Source organism: Gymnodraco acuticeps, unplaced genomic scaffold (genome assembly GCF_902827175.1).
Source record: "Gymnodraco acuticeps unplaced genomic scaffold, fGymAcu1.1, whole genome shotgun sequence".
In the NCBI taxonomy this organism is placed as follows: Eukaryota; Metazoa; Chordata; class Actinopteri; order Perciformes; family Bathydraconidae; genus Gymnodraco; species Gymnodraco acuticeps.
The window spans coordinates 1072941-1096522 of record NW_022992289.1 but is presented as its reverse complement, the minus strand read 5'-3'; the positions used below and the strand labels follow the sequence as shown (position 1 = coordinate 1096522).

The 23582-nt window shown below is 41.2% G+C and overlaps 2 protein-coding genes and 5 non-coding genes across 7 annotated transcripts; all 7 read left to right on the top strand.

Moving 5' to 3' along the window:
- Positions 1-448: 448 nt before the first annotated feature.
- On the top strand, positions 449-13920 carry LOC117540847 (40S ribosomal protein S8-like). The gene is made up of 6 exons (XM_034207730.1): positions 449-455; positions 11818-11924; positions 12166-12265; positions 12478-12653; positions 13173-13290; positions 13766-13920. Exons 1-6 carry the CDS (start codon positions 452-454, stop codon positions 13873-13875), a joined length of 615 nt encoding a protein of 204 aa, XP_034063621.1. The 5' UTR covers positions 449-451; the 3' UTR covers positions 13876-13920.
- On the top strand, positions 11158-11225 carry LOC117540906. The gene has a single exon (XR_004568231.1). It is a non-coding gene; the product is annotated as a small nucleolar RNA SNORD38 (small nucleolar RNA).
- LOC117540909 lies at positions 11965-12072 on the top strand. Its single transcript, XR_004568235.1, has one exon. It is a non-coding gene; the product is annotated as a small nucleolar RNA SNORD46 (small nucleolar RNA).
- Positions 12296-12363, top strand: LOC117540914. Its single transcript, XR_004568239.1, has one exon. It is a non-coding gene; the product is annotated as a small nucleolar RNA SNORD38 (small nucleolar RNA).
- On the top strand, positions 12830-12897 carry LOC117540905. Its single transcript, XR_004568230.1, has one exon. It is a non-coding gene; the product is annotated as a small nucleolar RNA SNORD38 (small nucleolar RNA).
- Positions 13454-13521, top strand: LOC117540911. The gene has a single exon (XR_004568237.1). It is a non-coding gene; the product is annotated as a small nucleolar RNA SNORD38 (small nucleolar RNA).
- A 1977-nt stretch (positions 13921-15897) lies between the features above and the next one.
- acadm (acyl-CoA dehydrogenase medium chain) lies at positions 15898-23503 on the top strand. The gene is made up of 12 exons (XM_034207695.1): positions 15898-16023; positions 17174-17273; positions 17365-17462; positions 17804-17873; positions 18113-18213; positions 18335-18415; positions 18682-18812; positions 19313-19421; positions 19913-20053; positions 20238-20333; positions 20838-21086; positions 22959-23503. Exons 1-12 carry the CDS (start codon positions 16009-16011, stop codon positions 23028-23030), a joined length of 1263 nt encoding a protein of 420 aa, XP_034063586.1. The 5' UTR covers positions 15898-16008; the 3' UTR covers positions 23031-23503.
- Positions 23504-23582: the final 79 nt, after the last annotated feature.

The following is a 23582-nucleotide window of genomic DNA, read 5'->3' as shown; positions in this document are numbered from 1 at the left end:
GCACTTTTTAAAAACATTATTAATAAAAAGGCAATCAAAACTAATTGTGTATTTAAAGGTCACATGTCATGGCCATTTCCACTGATCATAATTGCATTGTTGAGGTCTACTAGAGTAGATTTATATTGTGCAATTTTCCAAACTCACATTGGTTTCTCAAACAGCATCTCTGTAAACTACGTGTATTCACTGAACTTCACTCTCTGCCTTTAACGGCTCGTTGTAGCTCCAATAGCTCCAGCCCCCACCCTCCCTGTGAGCACAGTGTGCTCTGATTGGTCGGGACGTTGTGAATCGCGCTGAGCTCCGTGGAGGTGTTTTTTCCTTGTTTAGCGATACACAGCGAAACACAGCCAAACTCATCCTGAGCACACACAAAGTCACAGCCGAAGTAAAAACAATAAGTGTGGCTTGATATTGAGTAAGAAAAAGTTTGATAAACGCTGTGAGAATGGGTCTGCACTGCAGAGAGAATTTCGCCGCGATCCCGCCTGTCTGTTATCAGCCTGCAGCCAGGGAGGAGAAATCAGCAGAGCTGCTTGCACTGTGTGTGTGTGAGGAAGTCCGTGGATTGGTCAATTTGGACCAATCAGCGGGGGCTTAACGTAACGGCTCCGCGGACGTAACGGCTCCACGGATTGGTCCATTTCGTTCCGGGTACGGTTGACATCATGCGTACCGGAAGAATCAAATGGACAATGACGTATCTCCAACGAGGCGTTTTGGGGAGGTATTTTCTGTTTTAGAACGTGGCTCGCTACAGGGTGTACTTTGAGGGTTTTGACTCTGCACACCGTTTACATGCATAAAAACCTAAACACAAGGGGACGGGTACTAACCGGAAAAGCATGACATGGGACCTTTAACAAATATTTAATCTGAAATATGAAACTGTATTTAACATGTTTTATTTTTGTTGTATTATTTTTTTTACATCATTTTTCATTAGTTTATAAGTCTACACATGATGTCAACTTTTTGTATACAAAATATATGATGTTCACAAAAGTCCCCGACATGACAACGTACATAATTTGCCCCCTGTAATTCTAGGGTGGGTTACACATGCAGTCTTAGTTTTACTGTGTCCATCTGTAACAATAAAAAGAGTGAAATGACAAATACAAGCTGTCATTACCACGATGCTTCCAAACATTTTCCACAACTATGGATATAAAGAGGTTAAAGGTCACCTATTATGCAAAATCCACTTTTTCATGTATTTTATACTTAAACATGTGTCCCCTCTGTGTAAAGAGACTCTGAAAGTTTCAGGAAAAAAGATTCGCTCAATTTTTGTCCTGATCCATTTACAGTGGGGCAAACAAATATTTAGTCAGCCACCAATTGTGCAAGTTCTCCCACTTCAAAAGATGAGAGAGGCCTGTAATTTCCATCCTAGGTATACCTCAACTATGAGAGACAAAATGAGAAAAAAAATCCAGAAAATCCCATTGTCTGATTTTTAAAGAATTTATTTGCAAATTATGGTGGAAAATCAGTATTTGGTCAATAACAAAAGTTAATCTCAATACTTTGTTATATACCCTTTGTTGGCAATGACAGAGGTCAAACGTTTTCTGTAAGTCTTCACAAGGTTTTCACACACTGTTGCTGGTATTTTGGCCCATTCCTCCATGCAGATTCAATTCAATTCAATTCAAAACCTTTATTTATACAGATAAAACCCATTGAGATCATAGACCTCTTTTACAATGGTGACCTGCTTCAATTAGTTCCAAACATTAATACAAACATGACAGAAAACAAAGGACATTATATGATACTACAGTTTGTATACTAGTAGCATTTACAGACACCAATATTTTCTGATTGTATAGCGTCTATCCTAGCTTTAAAAACATGAATTGGAATCAAACTGCTTAGCTTCCATTCCTTTTGTAGACTGTTCCATGCTAGCGGCGCTGCGCATCTAAAAGCTGTATTTCCTAATACAGTCCTAGCAGTTGGCACATGTAATACAACCACAGCTTTAGATCTCAGGCAGTAGCCATTTACAATACGCTGTGAGATCAGGGAACAGATGTAAGACGGAAGTTTCCCTAACATTGCTTTATAAATAAAAAGATACCAGTGATTTAGCCGCCGTACAGTAAATGAAAGCAACCCTGCCCTTGTATACAGGGTACAATGATGAGTCAAAGTCTTACAGTCTGTCACAAACCTTAGTGCACTATGATAGGCGGCATCTATCTTGGTGAGGTAATTGGCCGGCGCATTCATATAAAATAGATCACCATAGTCCAGCACAGGTAAAAAGGTCACAGTGACTAGCCTTTTCCTGGCCTCAAGAGAGAAACAGGACTTGTTTCTATAAAAAAAAAAAACCTAGCCTAACCCTCAGTTTTTTAAGCAGGTTATTTACATGCAGTTTAAAAGAAAGACAGTCATCAAGCCAGATACCAAGGTATTTGTAAGAGGTTACTGTAGAGGAAACTTCTGTGTAGCTATGCAGTGGGAGTCACCGACTCAGGAAGGAGACACGGTAGGAGCAGTAGCTTTGATGTCAAACACATGATGGTTTATTTGGAGTTACGGCCGGAGGATTCACATCACAAGTCCAAGAGTCAGAGGTTCTGACTTCACGGTAGAGTTGCCACGTCAATTCTGGAGAGCCTCTCTCTTGCCAGCCCATCTAACTGGTTTCGCAGAGAGTAAACAACATATTTGAGAAGATAGCCTAAACAGTGTGGGAACACTGAGCTACTTGCATCGGACACTTATGACCTCGAAGATTTCACCTTGGAGTCCACAAATACAGAGAAGGAAGTGTCCCAGTGTACCCACAACACAGACCATCTGTGACCCAGTATTGACCGGTCACAGAATGGGAACAATAACATTATTGGCTAAGCAGCCTGTGTCCTTAAAGGAGGTAAACAGACATCAAGGTTTGTCCTGTATGTCACATCTTGGCGTCTATGACAATTATTTCCATAACAGTTACCACTTCAAGTTTTTTTCCTTGCATGGTTACAATATCTAAAACAGGCTCTGGTGACTTTTTAGCTTTTGAAAAGAGCATTAACTTGGTTTTATCCACATTTAAAAGAAGCTTAAGCGCTGAGAGCTGAGTCTGAACAGTGTTAAAAACAGTCTGTAATTTAACAACAGCCTCCTTAACTGAGGTACCTGCACAATACATCACAGTATCATCCGCATAAAAATGTAAGGTAGCTTCCTCCACATTATCACCCAAGCTATTAATATAAATGGAGAATAAAAGTGGACCTAGAACAGAACCCTGAGGTACACCATTAGAAATGCTCAACCACTCAGAAGTGAGCCCATCAAAGTGTACACATTGGGACCTTTCAGAGAGGTAGTTCACAAACCACCCCACTGCAAGGCTGGACAAGCCAATGCTGAGTAGCCTCTGTTTTAAAATGCGATGATCAACGGTGTCAAACGCTTTAGAGAGATCAATAAACAGAGCTGCACAACTCTGCTTATTATCTAAAAAACTAGTGATGTCATTTACAACTTTCATTGTGGCAGTGATGGTGCTATGTTGCTCTCTGAAGCCTGACTGATGTTTAGACAGGATATCATTTATACATAAAAAGTCCTTTACTTGCTCACTCACAAGTCGTTCAAGCACTTTAGCCAGAACTGACAATTTCGAGATTGGCCTATAGTTATTTAAAATAGTTGCCTCCCCTCCTTTCAGTAAAGGCAAGACATAAGCTGACTTCCATACTTTAGGAATTGTATTTGTGCTAAGGGAGAGGTTAAAAAGAGAAGTAAGCGGTGGAGCAATAAAATCTACAGCTATCTTTAAAAAGAAAGGTTCTAGGTTGTCCGGGCCAGCCGGTTTCCTAGGATCTAACATCATGGACAACACCAACAGTAAAAGGGGTAAAACTGAAAGGGTTTTCCAGACCACATTGTTCAAGGATTGGAGCGTTCACAGAAGCAGAAGCACAGTCAGTGACAGAATCAAACAGAGAGCCACAAGACACAAAATGCTTATTAAAACAATTGAGCATAGTAGCCCTGTCTGATATAATGCCAGATTCTGTGGTAAGGCATGGAGGTAGCTCATTTGGAATATCACCAGTGGAAATCGATTTTATGGCTTTCCAAAATTTCCTAGGATTATTCAGATTTTCTGTGGTAACTGACAGATAGTACTTTGATTTAGCACTTTTTATTTGTGATGTGAAGCTATTTCTTAGCTGCCTAAAGCGTAGCCATTCTACCTCTGAGCCTGATTTCCTAGCCTTAGCCCAGGCATTGTTTCTCTCATGAAGTAGACTGGACAGTTCAGCGGAAAACCAGGGATTGTCTCGACCCTTCACTCTGAATTTACGCAGAGGTGCATGTTTATCTATAATTTTCATAAAACCAAGATAAAAATAAGACCATGCAGTTTCTACATCCGCACACAGATTGATCTTACCCCAATCAAAATCAAACAGATCGTGTAAAAAACCCTGCTCCACAAAGTGTTTTTTATCTCTCCTTGTGATAATGCGTGGTTTCACTTTTTGGATCTTAGTGTCCCTAATTGTGGCTACAACACAGTGGTCACTCACATCATTAGCAAATACTCCCACAGATGAGTATTTATGTGGCACATTTGTTAAAATGAGATCAATTAAGGAGGATTTATTTGGGGACTTAATGTTTGGGCGAGTAGGACTGTCTACAATCTGAGTAATGTTCAAAGAGGTACACAGGTTTTTAAAGTCCTCTGACACAGAAGTTAACCAGACCCAATTAAAATCACCAAGCAGCACTATTTCCTTGTAGGAAAGTTGAGATAACAGTTTTGCCAGTGAAGATAAGGAGTCCTTGACAGCTGAGGGGGGTCTGTAGCAACCCACCACCATGACCTGTTGACCCTTTGTGACTTCGACATTCACAGCTAAAAATTCCAGTTGTTTACTAACCAATTTGGAAACCATATTTGTTACACAAAACTTATTTTTCACATAAATGGCAACGCCACCACCTTTTTTAGGACGGTCAGTGCGATATACATTGTAACCATTTATGTAAATGTCAGAGGCCAGGATGGATTTATCAAGCCACGTTTCTGATAAGACAATGACATCAGCATCAGTTGAACTCGCCCAAATACGGACAAAATCTAATTTAGGTAACAGACTACGCACATTTAAATGAATTAAACCTAACCCCGATCTAGAAATAAAATCAGCAGGAGTAGCTATTTGACTAAAAGTACTAGGTGGACCCGGATTTGGCTGTACATTCCCCGATAGCAACAACAATAAAAATACCAAGCACCTTTTCCTCTTAATCAACACACAAACATTGTCAACTGTTTTAGAGTCACCAGAAAAATTCGCGAAAGTGAGATTAGAGTTTAAAAAACAATTCTGAAGGACCATCGTGGCAGGCAAGTGAGAAAGACAGACATTTGACGAGATGAATGTCCACGACAGTGCAACCAGCAAATGTTTGTGCAACCCATCCGAACCTGTACAGGGGATGTCCACTGCCGGCGACAGAACAGACCCGAATCCAGCAGATTTTTCAGGATGACTACCGATCTTCTCATTGTCCAGCACAGTCAAAAAAAGGCACAGCAGAAACACGACATTTGCCATTTTCCCAGTTCAGCACAACAGCATCCACGAAGTTCCCGAAACAAAACCACGGACAGCAGCAAGGAATAGGCAACCAGCAGTGTGGCAACACTCCGGTTTCTCCGCGATATCCCCCGATCAGGCCTCCGCACCGGCAGAAGCAGAAAACAGCTGTGCAGGTCTCCCCAGCGGATGGCGGCCTTCAGCCGCGGGACTCCTCCGTTGCGAAATCTCCTCCACACAGCAGCGACAGGTGTGTATGTCTGGCGCGCGTGTTCAGCCTGTGGCCTCAACGTGTTCAGCCTGTGGCCTCAACGTGTTCAGCCTGTGGCCTCAATGTGTTGTAGCGTTAGCGTATTCACAGCTTCTGCCACATGAATATCAAACGGACTTTAATTCAGATTGTGATGGATACTAAACGAGACGTCACTCTGCTAGATCTCCTCTAGAGCAGTGATGTTTTGGGGCTGTCGCTGGGCAACACGGACTTTCAACTCCCTCCAAAGATTTTCTATGGGGTTGAGATCTGGAGACTGGCTAGGCCACTCCAGGACCTTGAAATGCTTCTTACGAAGCCACTCCTTCGTTGCCCGGGCGGTGTGTTTGGGATCATTGTCATGCTGAAAGACCCAGCCACGTTTCATCTTCAATGCCCTTGCTGATGGAAGGAGGTTGTCACTCAAAATCTCACGATACATGGCCCCATTCATTCTTTCCTTTACACGGATCAGTCGTCCTGATCCCTTTGCAGAAAAACAGCCCCAAAGCATGATGTTTCCACCCCCATGTTTCACAGTAGGTATGGTGTTCTTTGGATGCAACTCAGCATTCTTTCTCCTCCAAACATGTTTAGTTGAGTTTTTACCAAAAAGTTCTATTTTGGTTTCATCTGACCATATGACATTCTCCCAATCCTCTTCTGGATCATCTAAATGCTCTCTTGCAAACTTCAGACGGGCCTGGACATGTACTGGCTTAAGCAGGGGGACACGTCTGGCACTGCAGGATTTGAGTCCCTGGCGGCGTAGTGTGTTACTGATGGTAGCCTTTGTTACTTTGGTCACAGCTCTCTGCAGGTCATTGACGGTCCCCCCGTGTGGTTCTGGGATTTTTGCTCACCGTTCTTGTGATCATTTTGACCCCACGGGGTGAGATCTTGCGTGGAGCCCCATATCGAGCGAGATTATCAGTGGTCTTGTATGTCTTCCATTTTCTAATAATTGCTCCCACAGTTGATTTATTCACACCAAGCTGCTTACCTATTGCAGATTCAGTCTTCCCAGCCTGGTGCAGAGTCCTGCATCGGATCGGGTACCCGCGGGTACCCGATGGGTGACCCGCAAAAAAGGTGATTCGCGGGTGGTATTTTTTCAAACGCTTTTTTCCGGGTTCGGTTCTGGGTAAAGCAAAGATGATGCGGGTCGGGTCGCGGGTATTGCATAATAAATATATTAAAATAATGATAATTTAGTTTAATGTTTAAATCCTCAGACCTCTCCCCCGCGGGACCGCGCATAATCATAACCTCTGCAGCGCATCAATCTGCTTCTGAGCGCGCCACATTCGAAATGGCTGAGGTGAAGCTCTCTAGCGGAGAATACAGCATTTTCAATAACACTTCCTCAAGAGCGAAATCCAACGTCTGGGAGGCTTTTGGTGTCATCCTAGATGGAGAAAATAACCAACATCCCACGCTTTTTGAGACAAATATGCAACTGCGTCTGTTAATAGTTGCACGTTTTCACTGCTCATATATAGGCTATGCGGGTTCGGGTCGGGCTGCGGATCTTGTGCCGACGGGTCGGGTCGGGTTGCGGAACTAATTGGCAATATGTGCGGGTAGCGGGGCGGGTTCGGTATTGCACGTCGCGGGTGCGGGGCGGGAGCGGGTCTTGAAAATCAGACCCGTGCAGGACTCTGGCCTGGTGCAGGTCTACAATTTTGTTTCTGGTGTCCTTTGACAGCTCTTTGGTCTTGGCCATAGTGGAGTTTGGAGTGTGACTGTTTGAGGTTGTGGACAGGTGTCTTTTATACTGATAACGAGTTCAAACAAGTGCCATTAATACAGTTAACTAGTGGAGGACAGAGGAGGCTCTTAAAGAAGAAGTTACAGGTCTGTGAGAGCCAGAAATCTTGTTTGTTTGTAGGTGACCAAATACTTATTTTACCGAGGAATTTACCAATTCATTCATTAAAAATCCTACAATGTGATTTCCTGGATTCTTTCCCCCCATTCTGTCTCTCATCTTTTTAAGTGGGAGAACTTGCACAATTGGTGGCTGACTAAATACTTTTTTGCCCCACTGTATATAAAAACCTGTCTGAAAATGAGCTGATCTGATTTTGGACACTTTGTGATGTCATAACGATTGTTTGGCTTGTGTAACCATTAGCCAATCACCAACCAAGGTAACCCCTCCCACCCCCCCTTATCACCTGAATCTCCTCCTAGAGCACCATTGTGTTCTTTTTAACCAAATATCTCTCAGAGGGGCGTGGGGAGGGGCTCCTTATTTTCATCTAAAGTAACAGACAGAGAATCAGCACTTTTGAAACAGAGGGGATTATGGGATGCTACAATGATCTGTTTGGTATTTGGAGCCAAACACTTCAGAGACATGTTTTGTATCTGACTGAGACCCATAATATATTGATGATAAACAGTATAATAGAGAGGAGAAGTCCTTCCCTTTCTGGGGGACCTCCATGGGACCTTATTTTGGAAAAATTATGTATTGAAGTCAATGGCGAGAGAAAAGTTATCTTTCGATCCCGTTTGAATTGTGCCACGAATTACACATGTGATGTTTGTCAATTTAAAAGATAAGAAGTACAAATAAAAAATAAACTGCCTGCCTGCCTTCGATTCTCCCTGAACTGCCTGATCTTTTTAATGTTCAATGTTAACCATTTGTGCAGATAGCATGAAGTAGAATAGATCGCCAATGCTAATGTAGCGTTAGCGTTAGCCTTTCTCCCCCGTGGCATCCGGGCTTAAACAGTGTATTATAGAATGAATGATCACACTGGTGTGACAGTACTCTTCAAAGAGTTCACGAAATATGACTACTACTCTTACTGTTTAACATTTTGGGTTACTTAATGTTACTTCATGTTAAGGCTAATAAAAATGACAAGGCTGTAATGCTAACTAACGTGATTGCTAATAGCTAGGTAGCTAACTTGATCCAGCCAGCCACTCCTGGTCCTTTCATCAGACGGGAAGCGAAAGAACGAGCAAGACCCATTGCTGGTATGATAACAACCTGGTACTAAGCACACAGGCATCTTGTTAAAGTTACCTTATCTTAGCTATCTCTTATATTTAGTGGAGCAAAACAATTATGACATCAGATTTGTAGTCTTTCTAGTTGTGTATTTTTCATACTCTTATATTTCAACAGTTTTACGACAAACTGTGACTTTTTTGACATGGATTTTTTTTTTTAAAGATTGACAAACATCATATGTGTAATTCATGGCATAATTCAAACGGGATCGAAAGATACGTTTTCTCTCCCCATTGACTTCAATACATATTTTTTCCGAAATAAGGTCCCATGGGTCGGAAGTAGATGGGCGGGACTTCACGGCCCAGGAACGACACGTGATCAATCCCGCTGCTGTGATTGGTTGGTGCAAATTTGGGACAAACGTGGTCTTCAGTCTGATTATACTTGCAGTGCTGCTAGTATCAAGAAGACACTTAACCATGCTGCTCAACAAGGAAGGTAGGTGTATACATTTGCAGCATATTTTCAAAGTTTTAGCTATGTTAATTTGATGCACACAGCTTGTTGCCTTCATGTCCTAATGTTTAAATTGTTCGTTGAAATCAAAGCAAAATTAACCTACGTCAACGGCTAATGTTAGCTAACAGCGTTGCTGATTTCGTATTATTAAAACCTATCATGCGTTCATGACCAGTTTCACCACATTTGGAAAAATAACTGAAGTTGTTATTGAAGTTGCTGATTTTGGGTGTTGCTGCTTTGACCCACAGAGCTGTCCGAGCAGCAGACAGAGTTCCAACAAGTCGCGAGGAAGTTTGCACGTGAAGAGATCCCCCCCCCCCCTCCACTGCAGCGGACTATGGCATGAGTGGTGATGAAGTGAGTATATGAATATATAATATATGGAAATAATAGGTGGCAGTGTAACATTAAATGTAGCTTGACTTAATTTATTAACATTAAAGCTTCACAAATGTTATTATTCTGTTTTTGTCTGTGAGTGATGTGTGCCTTTTATCTCCCTGTTAAAATGTAGCATATATAGCTTAGTTTTTAGTATCAGCTCTACTTTTTTTAAATCGTATTCAATTTGTTAGTTTGTTTTCGGTTCAGTTAGTTTGTTGGTTTATGGAGCTGTGTAGTTTTGGCAAAGGAATACCCACGCTCTGGTCGGAGGGAGAATCCTTGTCCATCTGATGTTTTAACAAAGATATCTATCTAAAATGGTTTGCTACATTGAAGCTAAATGTTATCTGAACATATACAGCTTTATATTTTTTAACTGCATTGGAGTTTTTATATTTTAGTTAAGTATTCTGAAAAGGATGTGTGGAGGGCTCCAACTCCAAGATGGCTTTGCTTGTTGGCAGTGTAGTTTCAATTGTTGGGGCTATGTATCTTATTTCAGTAGTAGCCGTTCATGAAAAGCGTCAAGAGGTTTTATCTGCCAATTAACTGTAGCATGCTAGCATTAGTTAGCTTAGCAGGGTGGCAGTGATCGTGTCCAGCTGCTGCACTAAAACGAACCCGATGAATAATAAGAATACTTATTTGAGAAGGAAGTTGTGGGCATTTAACGTAAGGTTTTGTTTGTTATATCTGATCAACGTGGACGGTAATGGGAAGTGTATCTTGGACACGTGAGGTACATGCTGGTTCTTGAAAGGCCACCATTTTTAACAGATTTTGAAATTGCAAATTTAGCTAAGATAATTATTACATGTCTAAAGATAGAATTGATGCACAAAGTGTAACACGTCTATTAAGTTCTATGAGACCGAATTACTGTAGAAAACGTAAGCTTCTTGATCATACATCTCCTTTAATCCAGCTTAACCATGAGTTTATGAAGTTAATTTAGAACAGTAAAGTGAATATAGGATAAACTGGATGTAGCAAGATGCTTTGTATAATTTCTAGTCATGAATACAGATTGTTTTTATTTAACCAGGAGTTGATGGCACTTGGACGTGTTCCTTGTTAATTTCTAAATGAAAAGTTTTGCACAAAGAGAGTGAGTCCATTTAACAAGCTTCAAATGTCAATCTGTTTTCAGAATTGTAATGTTTTAATGCTTGAGCAACATGATGAAACTCATAAGCGGATCCTAATTCAATTGAGGAAAACTTACCTTGGAGAACTGACGCTCAAGCATAGCAAATCATTGTGGAAATGGTCCTGTGAGTTGTGGTGATCTAACCTGTTTCTTTATCCATGTTTCTTTCTATTAAGGTACCCACAGAGTGAGGTGGGAACAAGAAGTACCGTGCTCTGAGGCTGGAGGCTGGATGTCGGTAACTTCTCATGGGGCTCTGAGTGTAAGTTTGTTTTATTTCACAAAAGGCATCTTACAATGATGATAACTTTGTCCAGTTCTGCTACTGAATGCAAGTGCTGATATCAAAGACATCTGAGAACGATCTGTTTCCTCTGCCTAGCATTTCAAAGTTTTATTTAGTCGTTGTTGTTCGCTAACAAGTGAAAGGGAGCAGTCAATAACTTTTACTAACTGCCCTTTATGTTGTGTACACAGGCTGCACACGTAAGACCAGGATCATTGATGTGGTCTACAATGCCTCCAACAACGAGCTGGTCAGAACCAAGACCCTGGTGAAGATCTGCATCGTGCTCGTGGACTCTCTTCCCTACAGGCAGTGGTACGAGGCCCACTTCGACACTCCTCTGGGACGCAAGAAGGGAGCCAAGCTCGTAAGTGGAAGGAAACACATTTACACTACCCCTTTGTGTAGAGAATCATAACTCATGTGTGTAACTTGAGAATATATCTATTTTGTTACTGCCACACACAGATGCCTTCTCCTGTGCAGAATTGTAATGTTTTAATGCTTGAGCAACATGATGAAACTCATAAGCGGATCCTAATTCAATTGAGGAAAACTTACCTTGGAGAACTGACGCTCAAGCATAGCAAATCATTCTGTGGAAATGGTCCTGTGAGTTGTGGTGATCTAACCTCTGTTTCTTTATCCACGTTTCTTTCTATTAAGGTATCTCAAGGGATAACTGGCATAAACGCCGCAAGACGGGTGGTAAACGCAAGCCCTACCACAAGAAAAGGAAGTATGAGCTTGGACGCCCTCCAGCAAACACAAAAGTAAGTAAACAGTGATCACTTGCTTTCATGCCAGTGTTGAAGTGTGGGTGATGAAAAAGAGACCTTAGGTTTGTCATTTTTGAGCCGTTTTGGATCAAAGTTCTTGACTTACCAATGCCCGGACATGTCATAGTTACTCTGACACGCTTCAACACATCAGAATACAATCTTAACTCATGGATAACCTGAATCCTAGGAAACCACAAAACTAACATTTGTCTTTTTTTATTGTTTTTCTTAGATTGGACCCCGTCGCATCCACACAGTGAGGGTGCGTGGAGGGAACAAGAAGTACCGTGCTCTGAGGCTGGATGTCGGTAACTTCTCATGGGGCTCTGAGTGTAAGTTTGTTTTATTTCACAAAAGGCATCTTACAATGATGATAACTTTGTCCAGTTCTGCTACTGAATGCAAGTGCTGATATCAAAGACATCTGAGAACGATCTGTTTCCTCTGCCTAGCATTTCAACGTTTTTTTTTAGTCGTTGTTACAACAGGTCCAAAGGAAGCAGTAATTAGCTTTTACTAACTGCTCTTTATGTTGTGTTCACAGGCTGCACACGTAAGACCAGGATCATTGATATGGTCTACAATGCCTCCAACAACGAGCTGGTCAGAACCAAGACCCTGGTGAAGAACTGCATCGTGCTCGTGGACTCTCTTCCCTACAGGCAGTGGTACGAGGCCCACTTCGCCACTCCTCTGGGACGCAAGAAGGGAGCCAAGCTCGTAAGTGGAAGGAAACACATTTACACTACCCCTTTGTGTAGAGAATCATAACTCATGCACTGACTTCAGTTATTACCTTGTGTGTAACTTGGGCCAGAGAATGCATCTATTTGGTTAAAGCCACACAAAGATACCTCTAGTAATTCCAGATTGTGATACTCTCGGGGGTGCACGTCTTTCAATGAAGATAACTTTGTCCAGTTCTGCTACTGAATGAAAGTGATGATAATGTGACTCTGAGAAAGACCTGTTACCTGCACCCCCTACTCTGTAATTTTCTAAAGTCCTAAACACTTCAGTATCATGAGTTAGTTTTCTGTCTTTATTTATTTGAATGCTTATTTAACAGTTCCTGTAAGCACCCTTTCAATTAATATGAGCAGGGACTCATAAGCGCTTCAGATGCCCCTGTAATGATTACATAGAGTAGTACATTTTTATGCATGTTAGAATCATCTTTCAGAAATGCATCGCAATTCTGTTAATATCCTGCTAATGGGCTTTCTTTCCATTGTTAAGACTCCTGAGGAAGAGGATGTCCTGAACAAGAAGACCCAGAAGAAGTACGATGAGCGCAAAAAGACGGCCAAGATCAGCCCCCTCTTGGAGGAGCAGTTCCAGCAGGGAAAACTGCTTGGTGAGTCTGAACATCTGTAGTCTACTGTAGTGATGGTCCTTAAATCATTACATGGACGCATCACTGGCTAATTTCCAACCCTGCCACCAAGATCTCAAGAAAACTAAATAGTAGAAAATGTCCCTTTCGCCTCTATACAGTTCTGTCTGTGCTGGTGCACGTCTCTCAATGAAGATAACTTTGTCCAGTTCTGCTACTGAATGAAAGTGATGATAATGTGACTCTGAGAAAGACCCGTTACCTGCACTGATATCACTTATCACCTAGTCTGGGTGCTGAAGTTACAGATCTTACATTTTCATGGGCGCTTGGCAACAAATCCTTAATTTCTCTTATTTAAATAAAACGTTATAGTATGATAACGAGTCAAAGTATTAATGCCACAGAGCTTGGATCCCTATAAAATAGACAGGTGTTGGACAGGTTTTGATAGCGTTTGTTCCCCTCAGCTGACATGTTGTCTCTCCTCCTGCAGCTTGCATTGCATCCAGACCCGGCCAGTGCGGCAGGTGTGACGGCTACATCCTGGAAGGCAAGGAGCTGGAGTTCTACCTGAGGAAGATCAAGGCCAAGAAAGGCAAATAGATGTTCAGCTGTTTGATACCTCAATAAAATCCAAAAGCCCCACAACTGTCTTGTTACTGTGTCCACAATTTGAGTTTAAAAAATATATATGTTTTGCTTTTCCTGCCTAGAAAGCAATATGTAACTATTACAACAGATGCATAGTTCTGAACAGAAACAAACTGCACTAACTTCAAATGAATTCTAACCATCAATGTTTTCATGTATTATATAAAGCTATTTTTGCTCTCTACATGAATGAACTATTAAAAGGCACATAACATCATTGTTTAGTTAGGTATAAGGACATTTGCAGCTACATTCAGAATTTGCCCTACTGCGGTGTTAGCATGGTCAAAATAAGCGTCATATATATACAGGGTTGGGAGGGTTACTTTGTAAATGTAATCAGTTACTGATTACAGAATACATGGCTCTGAAAGTAATCCGAATACAGTTACAGTTACGTGTCTTAAAAAAGTAATGTAATCAGATTACTTTCTTTTTCCATCACAGATGGATGTTTTGGTGAACAGGAGACACAAAAAGCAAAAGGACACTGAATGTGTTTTTACTGTTTTAATGGCTTATCAAGAGTGAACTGAAACATAACATCTGAAACGATGTAACAACATAATTAACTTTTTGGGGATGCAGCTTGGGATGTGAGGAGTGAGGGACACGGCTTAGAACGGGCGTGTCGCCTTCTGTCCTGCCAGTGTTGGCAGGACATGAATTAAAATGTCAAACTCGGACTTCATTTTAAGGACATTACGGCCAGGGGTGTAGAGCTATATTTGTTTAAGCACCGGATTGGCAAAACAGGAGAGTGTGTGCACCAGTCTGCCTTGATCTATGCATTCATGTCCGTGACTCTCACAGTATCTGCTGCCCGCAGCTGTTTTATAGAAGGAAAACCTCCTTCACTTCATGAAATCTCTGCAGCACCAGGAGGCAGCGGGAGGGTTAACTCAGCCTCTGAGAAGAGGAGCGCGCAGTGCCTTTCACGCACCGCCTTCACTGTGTTTACCTTCAGGAATAATCATTAGTAAGGCTAAAGAAAGAGCGACCGCAGGCTGATGTGTTTTAACCACACACACGCGATTTAAACGCAGACTTTTGTTCCTCCATGTTTCGCTGTTATTGTTTCACTGAGCGGACCAGCGATTTTTTTTCAAACGCTTTTTTGGTCCATCTGCGGCGGTAATAGGTTTTGTGGGCTTTGATGATTCGGCTGTACCTTTAGTAATGAATATTACATGTTGTGAGGAAATCTTTCCACTAATAATTCCAACAAGTAATCCAAAATGTATTCACTTCAGGTTTACGAAAGTAACTGTAATCAGATTACTCGTTTTTCAAATGTAACGCGAGCTGAATACAGTTACTTAATTTTTGTATTCTGATTACGTAACGCCGTTACATGTATTCCGTTACAACCCAACCCTGTATATATATGTGACTGTTGGGTAATGACTTCATGATATTATGTGCTCTACACTAGTGAAATGCCAAGACAAATCAATGGAAAAGTATTTATCTGGGTGGGAGTCCCACTGTTTGTTGGGATGTGGCTTGGGTAGAGGGTTGCTAGTCCCCAACATGTTTGGTTATATAGCCCCTTTCAACATAAGAAAGAAATGGGCTGAATCGAAACTTAATAGTAGCACTATCAAAAACAGTATGAATCAATCAAAACTTGATGTGTTTTTTTTGTACTTTTGTATTTATAAGTCTACCTCTGATGTCAATTTTAGTATACAAAAAAAATATATGATCATATATGTTCTTGAATAAGTAAAGGGGAAAATAAAGTCAACGACAACATACGTAATTATCTCCCCTGGATACTACTCCTAATACCGGGGTGGGTTACATCACGCAGTCTTAGTTTTACTGTGTCCATGTGTAACAATAAAAAGCGTGAAAGAACAAATACAAGCTGTCATTACCACAATGTTACCAAACATTTTCCATACCTATGGGTGTAAAAGTTGAAAGTTAGGTAAGGAACTGGGGGAAAAGTCATTTTCCGGTAAAGACACGTGACTAATCCCGCGGCTGTGATTGGTTGTCATATATGTGGGACAAAGGTTGTGGTGTTCAGTCTGAGTCTAGTTATACGTGCAGTCGGTGCTATCAAGACACATAACAATGCTGCTCAACAAGGTACGTGTCTTTAAATTAGCTTGAATTCAGCAGCATATTTTAAAAGTTTTAGTTATGTTCATTTGATGCACACAGCTTGCTGTCTTATTGTCCTAATGTTTAAATCAGAGGAAAGTTAAACGACGTCAACGGCTAACGTTAGCTAACAGCGTCAACAGTTCTAATACATTTTAAAACAGACGTTACAAAACAACGTCATTGTCAAAACAATGACCATAAGATAACGCTAAACATAATGAGCAAAGTCTTTCTGCACAAATGATGAGCTAGCTGGTCATCTTTGAAACACAGCGAAGGTCGTTGAACAAAACTCAAGTAATGGATATCAGTATCCGATTCTTTCAGACAGTTCTTTAACATACAAGGACTTTTCTTTTTAATATTAGTACATGATTAAAACATTATACATTGACCACATTTAAAAAGGATATAGTCAAGGGATATGGTACTTTCCATCAAATGTTACGTATGTGTCCTACAATCAAACTAAACATTCTGGCATGTAAACCTACATTTCTTACAGCAATATAGCCAGAAACATTGTGATCTGGGCTGTTGTGTTGTAATGAAAACAAGGGCATATGTTGGTCATTTCCTCATGGCTTGATGTGAAAAACAATTGGGCAATGAGCGTATCGGTTTTTATTGTGCTGCATATTTATAAAAGTGTTGGACCCAATACGTTAGAAAAGTCTTTAATGATTCTATGTATGCCTTCACTTCAGAACTAAATTAATTTCAGTGATCTCTATCAAACTTTGTGAGGTGAATACTTTCAAGTAGCTTAGTTAGCTCTGAATCAGAATTCCTTTATTTGTCCCACAGCGGGGGGGGGGGGGGGGGTACATTACAACAGCAGAAATATAGTGCAGATAAAGTGAATAAATGAAAAGTAACTAAGTATGCACACTTTATTATTAATTTAAAAAACAACACATAGCAGATAAGTAAACCATGGTAAAAAAAAAGTAGTAGAGTATATCATTTTTTTTTAAAAGAGACTATATAACATTCATAAGGTAGCTTGTACTCTTTGCCAATGGTAAATACATAGAGAGGAAAATGCTAATATGCGACTAAATTCTTCATGAAAACGTTAGAGGTGTGGAGGTGGAGTTTGTTGCTGATTTCCCCTCCTTTCCATCCACAGTTTCTCAAAGCCAGCGTGCGGTCGGGGATCCGGCTGCAGAACTCCGCTGCTGCTGCCAGTGCTGCTGCATCTAACAACACATCCCTCGGCTTCTCATTTGGTGAGAAGGAAGTAGAATAGATGATTAAAACCTGTCACGCTATCATTCATGACCAGTTTTTGATTTTGTGTGTTGCTGCTTTGACCCACAGAGCTGTCTGAGCAACAGAAAGAGTTCCAACAGGTGGCGAGGAAGTTTGCTCGTGAAGAGATCGTCCCTGCTGCAGCGGAGTATGACAGGAGTGGTGAAGTGAGTATAATACATGCAAATAATAGATTATAATCTTATTCAATGTTGTTGTTTGTTTACGGTTCAGATTGTTTGTCGGTTTATGGAGTTTATTGGCTAAGGAAGAACCCCTTATCTTATGCCATTTCTACACTGTAGCTTATGTGCATTAAAATCTTTAAATATTTGCACCGATCCTTATCATGTGGCGAATACATCGATTTGCGTTTGCCTTGTTAGAGGTCTATTATTTATCCTTCAAAGATTTGTTTTGTGCTGGTGCAACGTGAATGTCCCCTGAGAGTGGTGATCATGTTATTTTCTAAAAAGATTGGATAACTCTTCAATGTCCTGTTTTGCAGTATCCTGTGCCCATCATCAAGAAAGCATGGGAACTCGGTTTAATTAACGGCCACATTCCACAGGAGTATGGTATGTTATTTATTTTCACAACATTATCCTGTGTGGTAGGCCACGTATACCCTGGCACATCTTGTCTCAGATTAATTTAGTCTGAAGGTGATGGCCTGAATACCCACACACAAATAAAGAATAGCGTCTCAGTTTAAGTATGTTTAAATGGTTGCTAATTGAAAATGAATTGAAGGTTTATTAATGCCTGTGTAAAAACACCTTGACACACCTTACTATGTGTGTCCCTTTGTAATCAGGTGGAATGGGCTTGACCATCTTTGACAACTGCCTCATCACAGAGGAGTTGGCTTATGGCTGCACAGGCATACAGACCGCTATCGAAGCAAACTCTCTGGGAGTAAGTAGTCGTTTTTCCTGTTTATTTGAAATCAAATCACAAAAATATAGTCCACTACGATGGTCATTTTTCAAAACTGATTTGCAAATCCAACGTTTAATCATCTGTTTCTCTCTCACAGCAAATGCCTGTTATTCTAGCCGGCAATGAAGCGCAGAAGAGTAAATACCTGGGTAGGATGATGGAGGAGCCTCTCATGTGTGTAAGTATGAGAAATAACACCGGCGTAGTCAGGCTTGTTGATGTTGATGGCACACATATTCAAAAAATAGTCTGTTTATGTGTAAATAATTCTTCATCCAAGGATGTAAATGACAGAACAAATGAATAGCCACTGCCCTATGTAAATCATTCACTGTGTTATTTGTATTAATGCAAAGATCACAAATAACACAACGTGAAAACAGGTATAGCTCTTTCCTGCCTCAGATCTGACGGGGTTAACTGACTGCTGGGTGTTTTCTGCAGGCGTACTGTGTGACGGAGCCCGGCGCCGGCTCTGATGTGGCCAGCCTCAAGACCCGTGCTACGAAGGTGGGAGACGAGTACGTTGTTAACGGGCAGAAGATGTGGATCACCAATGGCGGGAAAGCAAACTGGTATGTACTGTTTGTGTGTGTGTGTGTGTGTGTGTGTGTGTGTGTGTGTGTGTGTGTGGTGTGTGTGTGTGTGTGTGTGTGTGTGTGTGTGTGTGTGTGTGTGTGTGTGTGTGTGTGTGTGTGTGTGTGTGTGTGTGTGTGTGTGTGTGTGTGTGTGTGTGTGTGTGTGTGTGTGTGTGTGTGTGTGTGTGTGTGTGTGTGTGTGTGTGTGTGTGTGTGTGTGTGTGTGTGTGTGTGGGGCAGGCACAGATACAACCATTTTTTTAATTGACTGACATTCCTAGTTTGTGTTGCAACGAAGTCTGAACATGATAACTTTGGTTAAAGGAAGCTTTATTGAAGGACTTTGTATTAGACTGCTTTAGTTTAAGCTAGGTGTACCTAATAACCTGTCAACTGATATGCATATGTACGTATATCCATAAAACTCATAAATACACATACACATGTTGCTCTAAGTTTTTTTTTTTTTTACTTCTCTACGTCTCTTATCCTCCTAGGTACTTCCTCCTGGCCCGGTCTAACCCAGATCCTAAATGTCCTACCAGCAAGGCTTTCACTGGCTTCATTGTGGAGGCTGACACTCCTGGAATTATAGTAGGACGGAAGGTAAGATGAGGCTCAATTGTTCTAGGAATGTCGTTTTATCCATAGCTAAATGTAGTAATGGTACTTTGCAACATTGCATGTGTGCTCCAAAAGCTGTGATAGTACATTTTAGGAAGTAGCAGAATATACACCGATGCCATTTTTACAATTTACCTGGGAAAAGTCACCTCTCCCCAAGACGCCAAAGGAATTATTTTGAATGTTATTGTTTAAAATCCCCTAAATGTGTATAATTCACCTGTACATTTAACGTTCTTTCTAGAGACAGAATCTTGCTAAATGTCCCTCTGCTTTGAGACTTATTATTTGTCTCCTTGTGAGCTCCTTATGAACTCCAGACTAATGTTGTGTATTTGTATAAAATAACATTAGATTTGAATTGATAGGAAAACATCTGCTATCCAGTCAGAGTGGTCCCATCCTCCCGGTGTTTCTCACTGTGATATGCACACCACAAGATAACGGGGCTTTCGTCTGTTTTGTGCTTGTAGGAGATAAACATGGGCCAGAGGTGCTCCGATACCAGAGGCATCACTTTTGAGGATGTGAGGATACCGAAGGAGAACGTCCTGATCGGAGAGGGGTCCGGATTCAAAATTGCCATGGGGGCCTTCGACAACACAAGGCCACCGGTAAGTCTCCTAACTGTAACTGAACTTGACATTTGTAGCACCATGTATAAATGTCTCTTTTTACATCTCATATCTGATATGATATTGCTACATGCAAACAATTGGATACCAAACGGTTCGTGCTAATGTTTATTTATCACTGAAGACATGTATCTGTGATGCTAATGTAACTATTGCTTTGCAGGTGGCAGCAGGAGCCACAGGTCTGGCACAGAGGGCGCTTGATGAAGCAACCAACTACGCAATGGAGAGGAAGACCTTCGGAAAAGTTATTGCTGAGGTTGGTTCTCTTCATTTCATTCATCAGCAGAAAACCACACGTTCCATCACAGGCTTATAACGCTGATACATCCCATTTGTAGTTCAATGGATTACAGAATTTACTGAAGAGTGCTGAAAGAATAAATAAATACATCTTGCTCCTGTCATTGAATTCCAGGAGACTAGATTGCATATGAAAAACAGCAGGGATTAACTTTGATAAACGAAGCATAGCGCCATCTCCTGGAGTGTCTTGTTTGTACCGTTTCTTGGGATCAATGTTATTGAAATTCACAGAAAGTTATACTGTACTAATATATTTAAGCTAAAAAATCAAATAGCTTTTTTAATTTCATTTTTACTAGTTTTGAATCTGATCATTTCGTTTCAGTTGAAATGATTTTCTTATAGGGTATCATTTTTTATTACATTTTTCGCTGCTTGTTTTAGCTTTCGTTTCAGGTATAGTGTTAAAAGGTGAGTAGAGGACTAACAGGCCCCTCTGTCTCCTCCTGTCCAACAGCACCAGGCCGTGTCCTTCATCCTGGCTGAGATGGCCATGAAGGTGGAGTTGGCCCGGATGGCGTACCAGCGCTCGGCCTGGGAAGTGGACCAGGGCCGCAGGAACACGTACTACGCCTCCATCGCCAAGGCATTCGCCGGAGACATCGCCAACCAGGTGGCCTCTGACGCCGTGCAGGTGTTCGGAGGAAACGGCTTCAACAGCGAATACCCCGTGGAGAAGCTGATGAGAGACGCCAAGATCTACCAGGTGGGTGCTGATGTTTCAGGGATTGCACCAGAGTTCCCGTTAGCCGGTAATTACCGGACTACGACCGGTCAAATATGCTGAAGACCGGCAAATCTAAATCTCTCCGGTCAAAGTGTCCGTTCAAAAATAATTTCCGTTTAGCGCAATAACGCATCAGTTGCGCAATTAGCGCCACTTATGTGACAGACAAGAAGAGTATGTGACAGACAAGAAGAGTATGTGACAGACAAGAAGAGTATGTGACAGACAAGAAGAGTATGTGACAGACAAGAAGAGTATGTGACAGACAAGAAGAGTATGTGACAGACAAGAAGAGTATGTGACAGACAAGAAGAGTATGTGACAGACAAGAAGAGTATGTGACAGACAAGAATAGTCAATTCTAATGTCTAACACTTAATGTGGAGAAATAGATGTCCTGGATGGGTTGATTGTGCGTTGATCTGTTGGTAATGCATAATGCTGCGCTATACTTTGTGGCCTCACCCGGTTGCATAGCGACACTTATTGTTTAGGTGTCTTTTAATAAGCAGGTAGCTATCATTAGCTAGAACTAGCTGGATCTGATCGATATGGACATAAACGCGAGTCTAATCTGACGGGAGAGAGAGAGATCAGCTGCTGCTGACGAGTCGACACGCAGCTCTGCATGATCACATGCAGCGGTGAGCGGACAAAACACACTCTTCAGGTTAGAATATCACACGTAGCTATTTTAATTACCTCTCAATCTACCTAAACTAGTTATAGATATGTTTAGTTTTACTGTCGGGTCACTCACTGATCCGCGAGCTGCATGATACTGACGGGCTGTCAGGAGAGGGAGAGCGCTTCGTTTATTATTCCCGTGTTATTGTAAGTTACTGTTCACTTTTGAATAATGTAGTTAATCTACTATAATTAGTTTAATATTGAATCATATCAATTTGTTTTAAAGCACAATAAATAACAAAGAAGTTCTTTGACCGGCACTTTTCTCATTTTGTCCGGAAGATTTAAACTTTAACGGACATGTTGACCGGCGAAAAAATATTCTAACGGGAACTCTGGATTGCACCTAAGGACATCTAGAAAAGAAGACTATTCATTGTAAATTAGGGATGGGTACCGTTAAGGTTTTAACGGTACTACTACTTTTATCGATCCGGTCCTTTAACGGTACTCTTATGGCAGACAGGTATGCTGCCAAAGGCCTAACGGTTCTTCTGGAGGAAGATTCAGGATACATACCTGACGTGGAAACGTTACTCGTGGATGGGGCTACAGAGCTACTAGAGAGACAGTCGAACCCGGTGCATTCCTCCGTCTGAATGTCTGAATGTCTTTTGCAAGATGTTTAGACAAATTGCTTGTGTTACCGCCCTTACATGCTAAACTCTTATTGCACGAGAGAGATCTCTCGTCTGGATTGGAAAGATCGAAAATAATCATGGAAACATTTTGTAGTCTTATTGCGTATTAGAAATGGAGTTGGCGAAACTAAAACTGCAATATAATGTTTGTAGCAATAATACATATGACATATATGTTTTACATGTCTCCAGTACCGATAACGTCGGAGCTTAACGGTACCACGGTCTTTAATAATTCAGCCCCGGGGCCACTTTAATACGGGGCTCGGTACCCATCCCTATTGTAAATGTAGTTGATACTGCAAGAGGTGCAGAAGTGTAACAACAAACTTGTTTTAATGACCTCTGGTAAAGCCTCCATTCAAAATAACTATTGTTCACACACTCAACTTTGGAATGGGTTAAATTGTATTTTGGGTCGTTTATAAAACATTTCAAGCCCTGGATGTTGTGCACCTATTTGCTAATGGCTGAGGTCGTTAGAATAACTTTTCTAAATGTTATTTTATTTCCTTTGCAGATCTACGAGGGCACAGCTCAAATCCAGAGGATGATTATTGCCCGAGAACTCCTGGGAAAATACAAGAAGTGAACTCTTCACACCTAACGTCCCTTATTCAGATGTACTAATGTTGTGTTCCTCGGAATAGATCTGCTTATTTATACTCACAAAATGTTGTTTGCCTTATCAGCACTTAATCCGGGCCGAGCTTTGTTCACATTGATCCAGACTTTGCATCAGCCGTCCACTTTTCTAATCAGAAAACATCAGAACCCTTCAACACCTGTACTAGTTTGTTTTTGAAATGCATAGAACTGTTGCCTTACTTTGAGACTGGATGGGTTTGGGATCACCACATTCACGCAATACATCACACGACTGTCCTGTCAGGCTCCAAGCTCTGTAAATAATGTGAACCAGGAACAAATACAACACGAACAGATGAAGCATAATGAACTATGACAATGGTAGCCTTCTGATCCTTCTTGGAAGAAGCCAAGAATGTAATGCTCAAATGATAATGAATATTGTTTGAAAATAAACATCTAACGTTTCAGAATGTACTATTTTAGCGTTATATGATATGCTTGTATTTAATCATGCCATGCCTTTTACTTGTGTGGACGCCAAGAAGATTAGCGG

What these genes read in the sequence shown, in the direction of transcription:
- LOC117540847 (XM_034207730.1), top strand. An exon ending in GCCCTCCAGCAAACACAAAA is followed by an intron (nt 11,925 to 12,165) that starts GTAAGTAAACAG and finishes TGTTTTTCTTAG; the next exon opens with ATTGGACCCCGTCGCATCCA. An exon ending in CTTCTCATGGGGCTCTGAGT is followed by an intron (nt 12,266 to 12,477) that starts GTAAGTTTGTTT and finishes TTGTGTTCACAG; the next exon opens with GCTGCACACGTAAGACCAGG.
- acadm (XM_034207695.1), top strand. An exon ending in AATGGCGGGAAAGCAAACTG is followed by an intron (nt 18,813 to 19,312) that starts GTATGTACTGTT and finishes TTATCCTCCTAG; the next exon opens with GTACTTCCTCCTGGCCCGGT. An exon ending in GAGACGCCAAGATCTACCAG is followed by an intron (nt 21,087 to 22,958) that starts GTGGGTGCTGAT and finishes TTTCCTTTGCAG; the next exon opens with ATCTACGAGGGCACAGCTCA.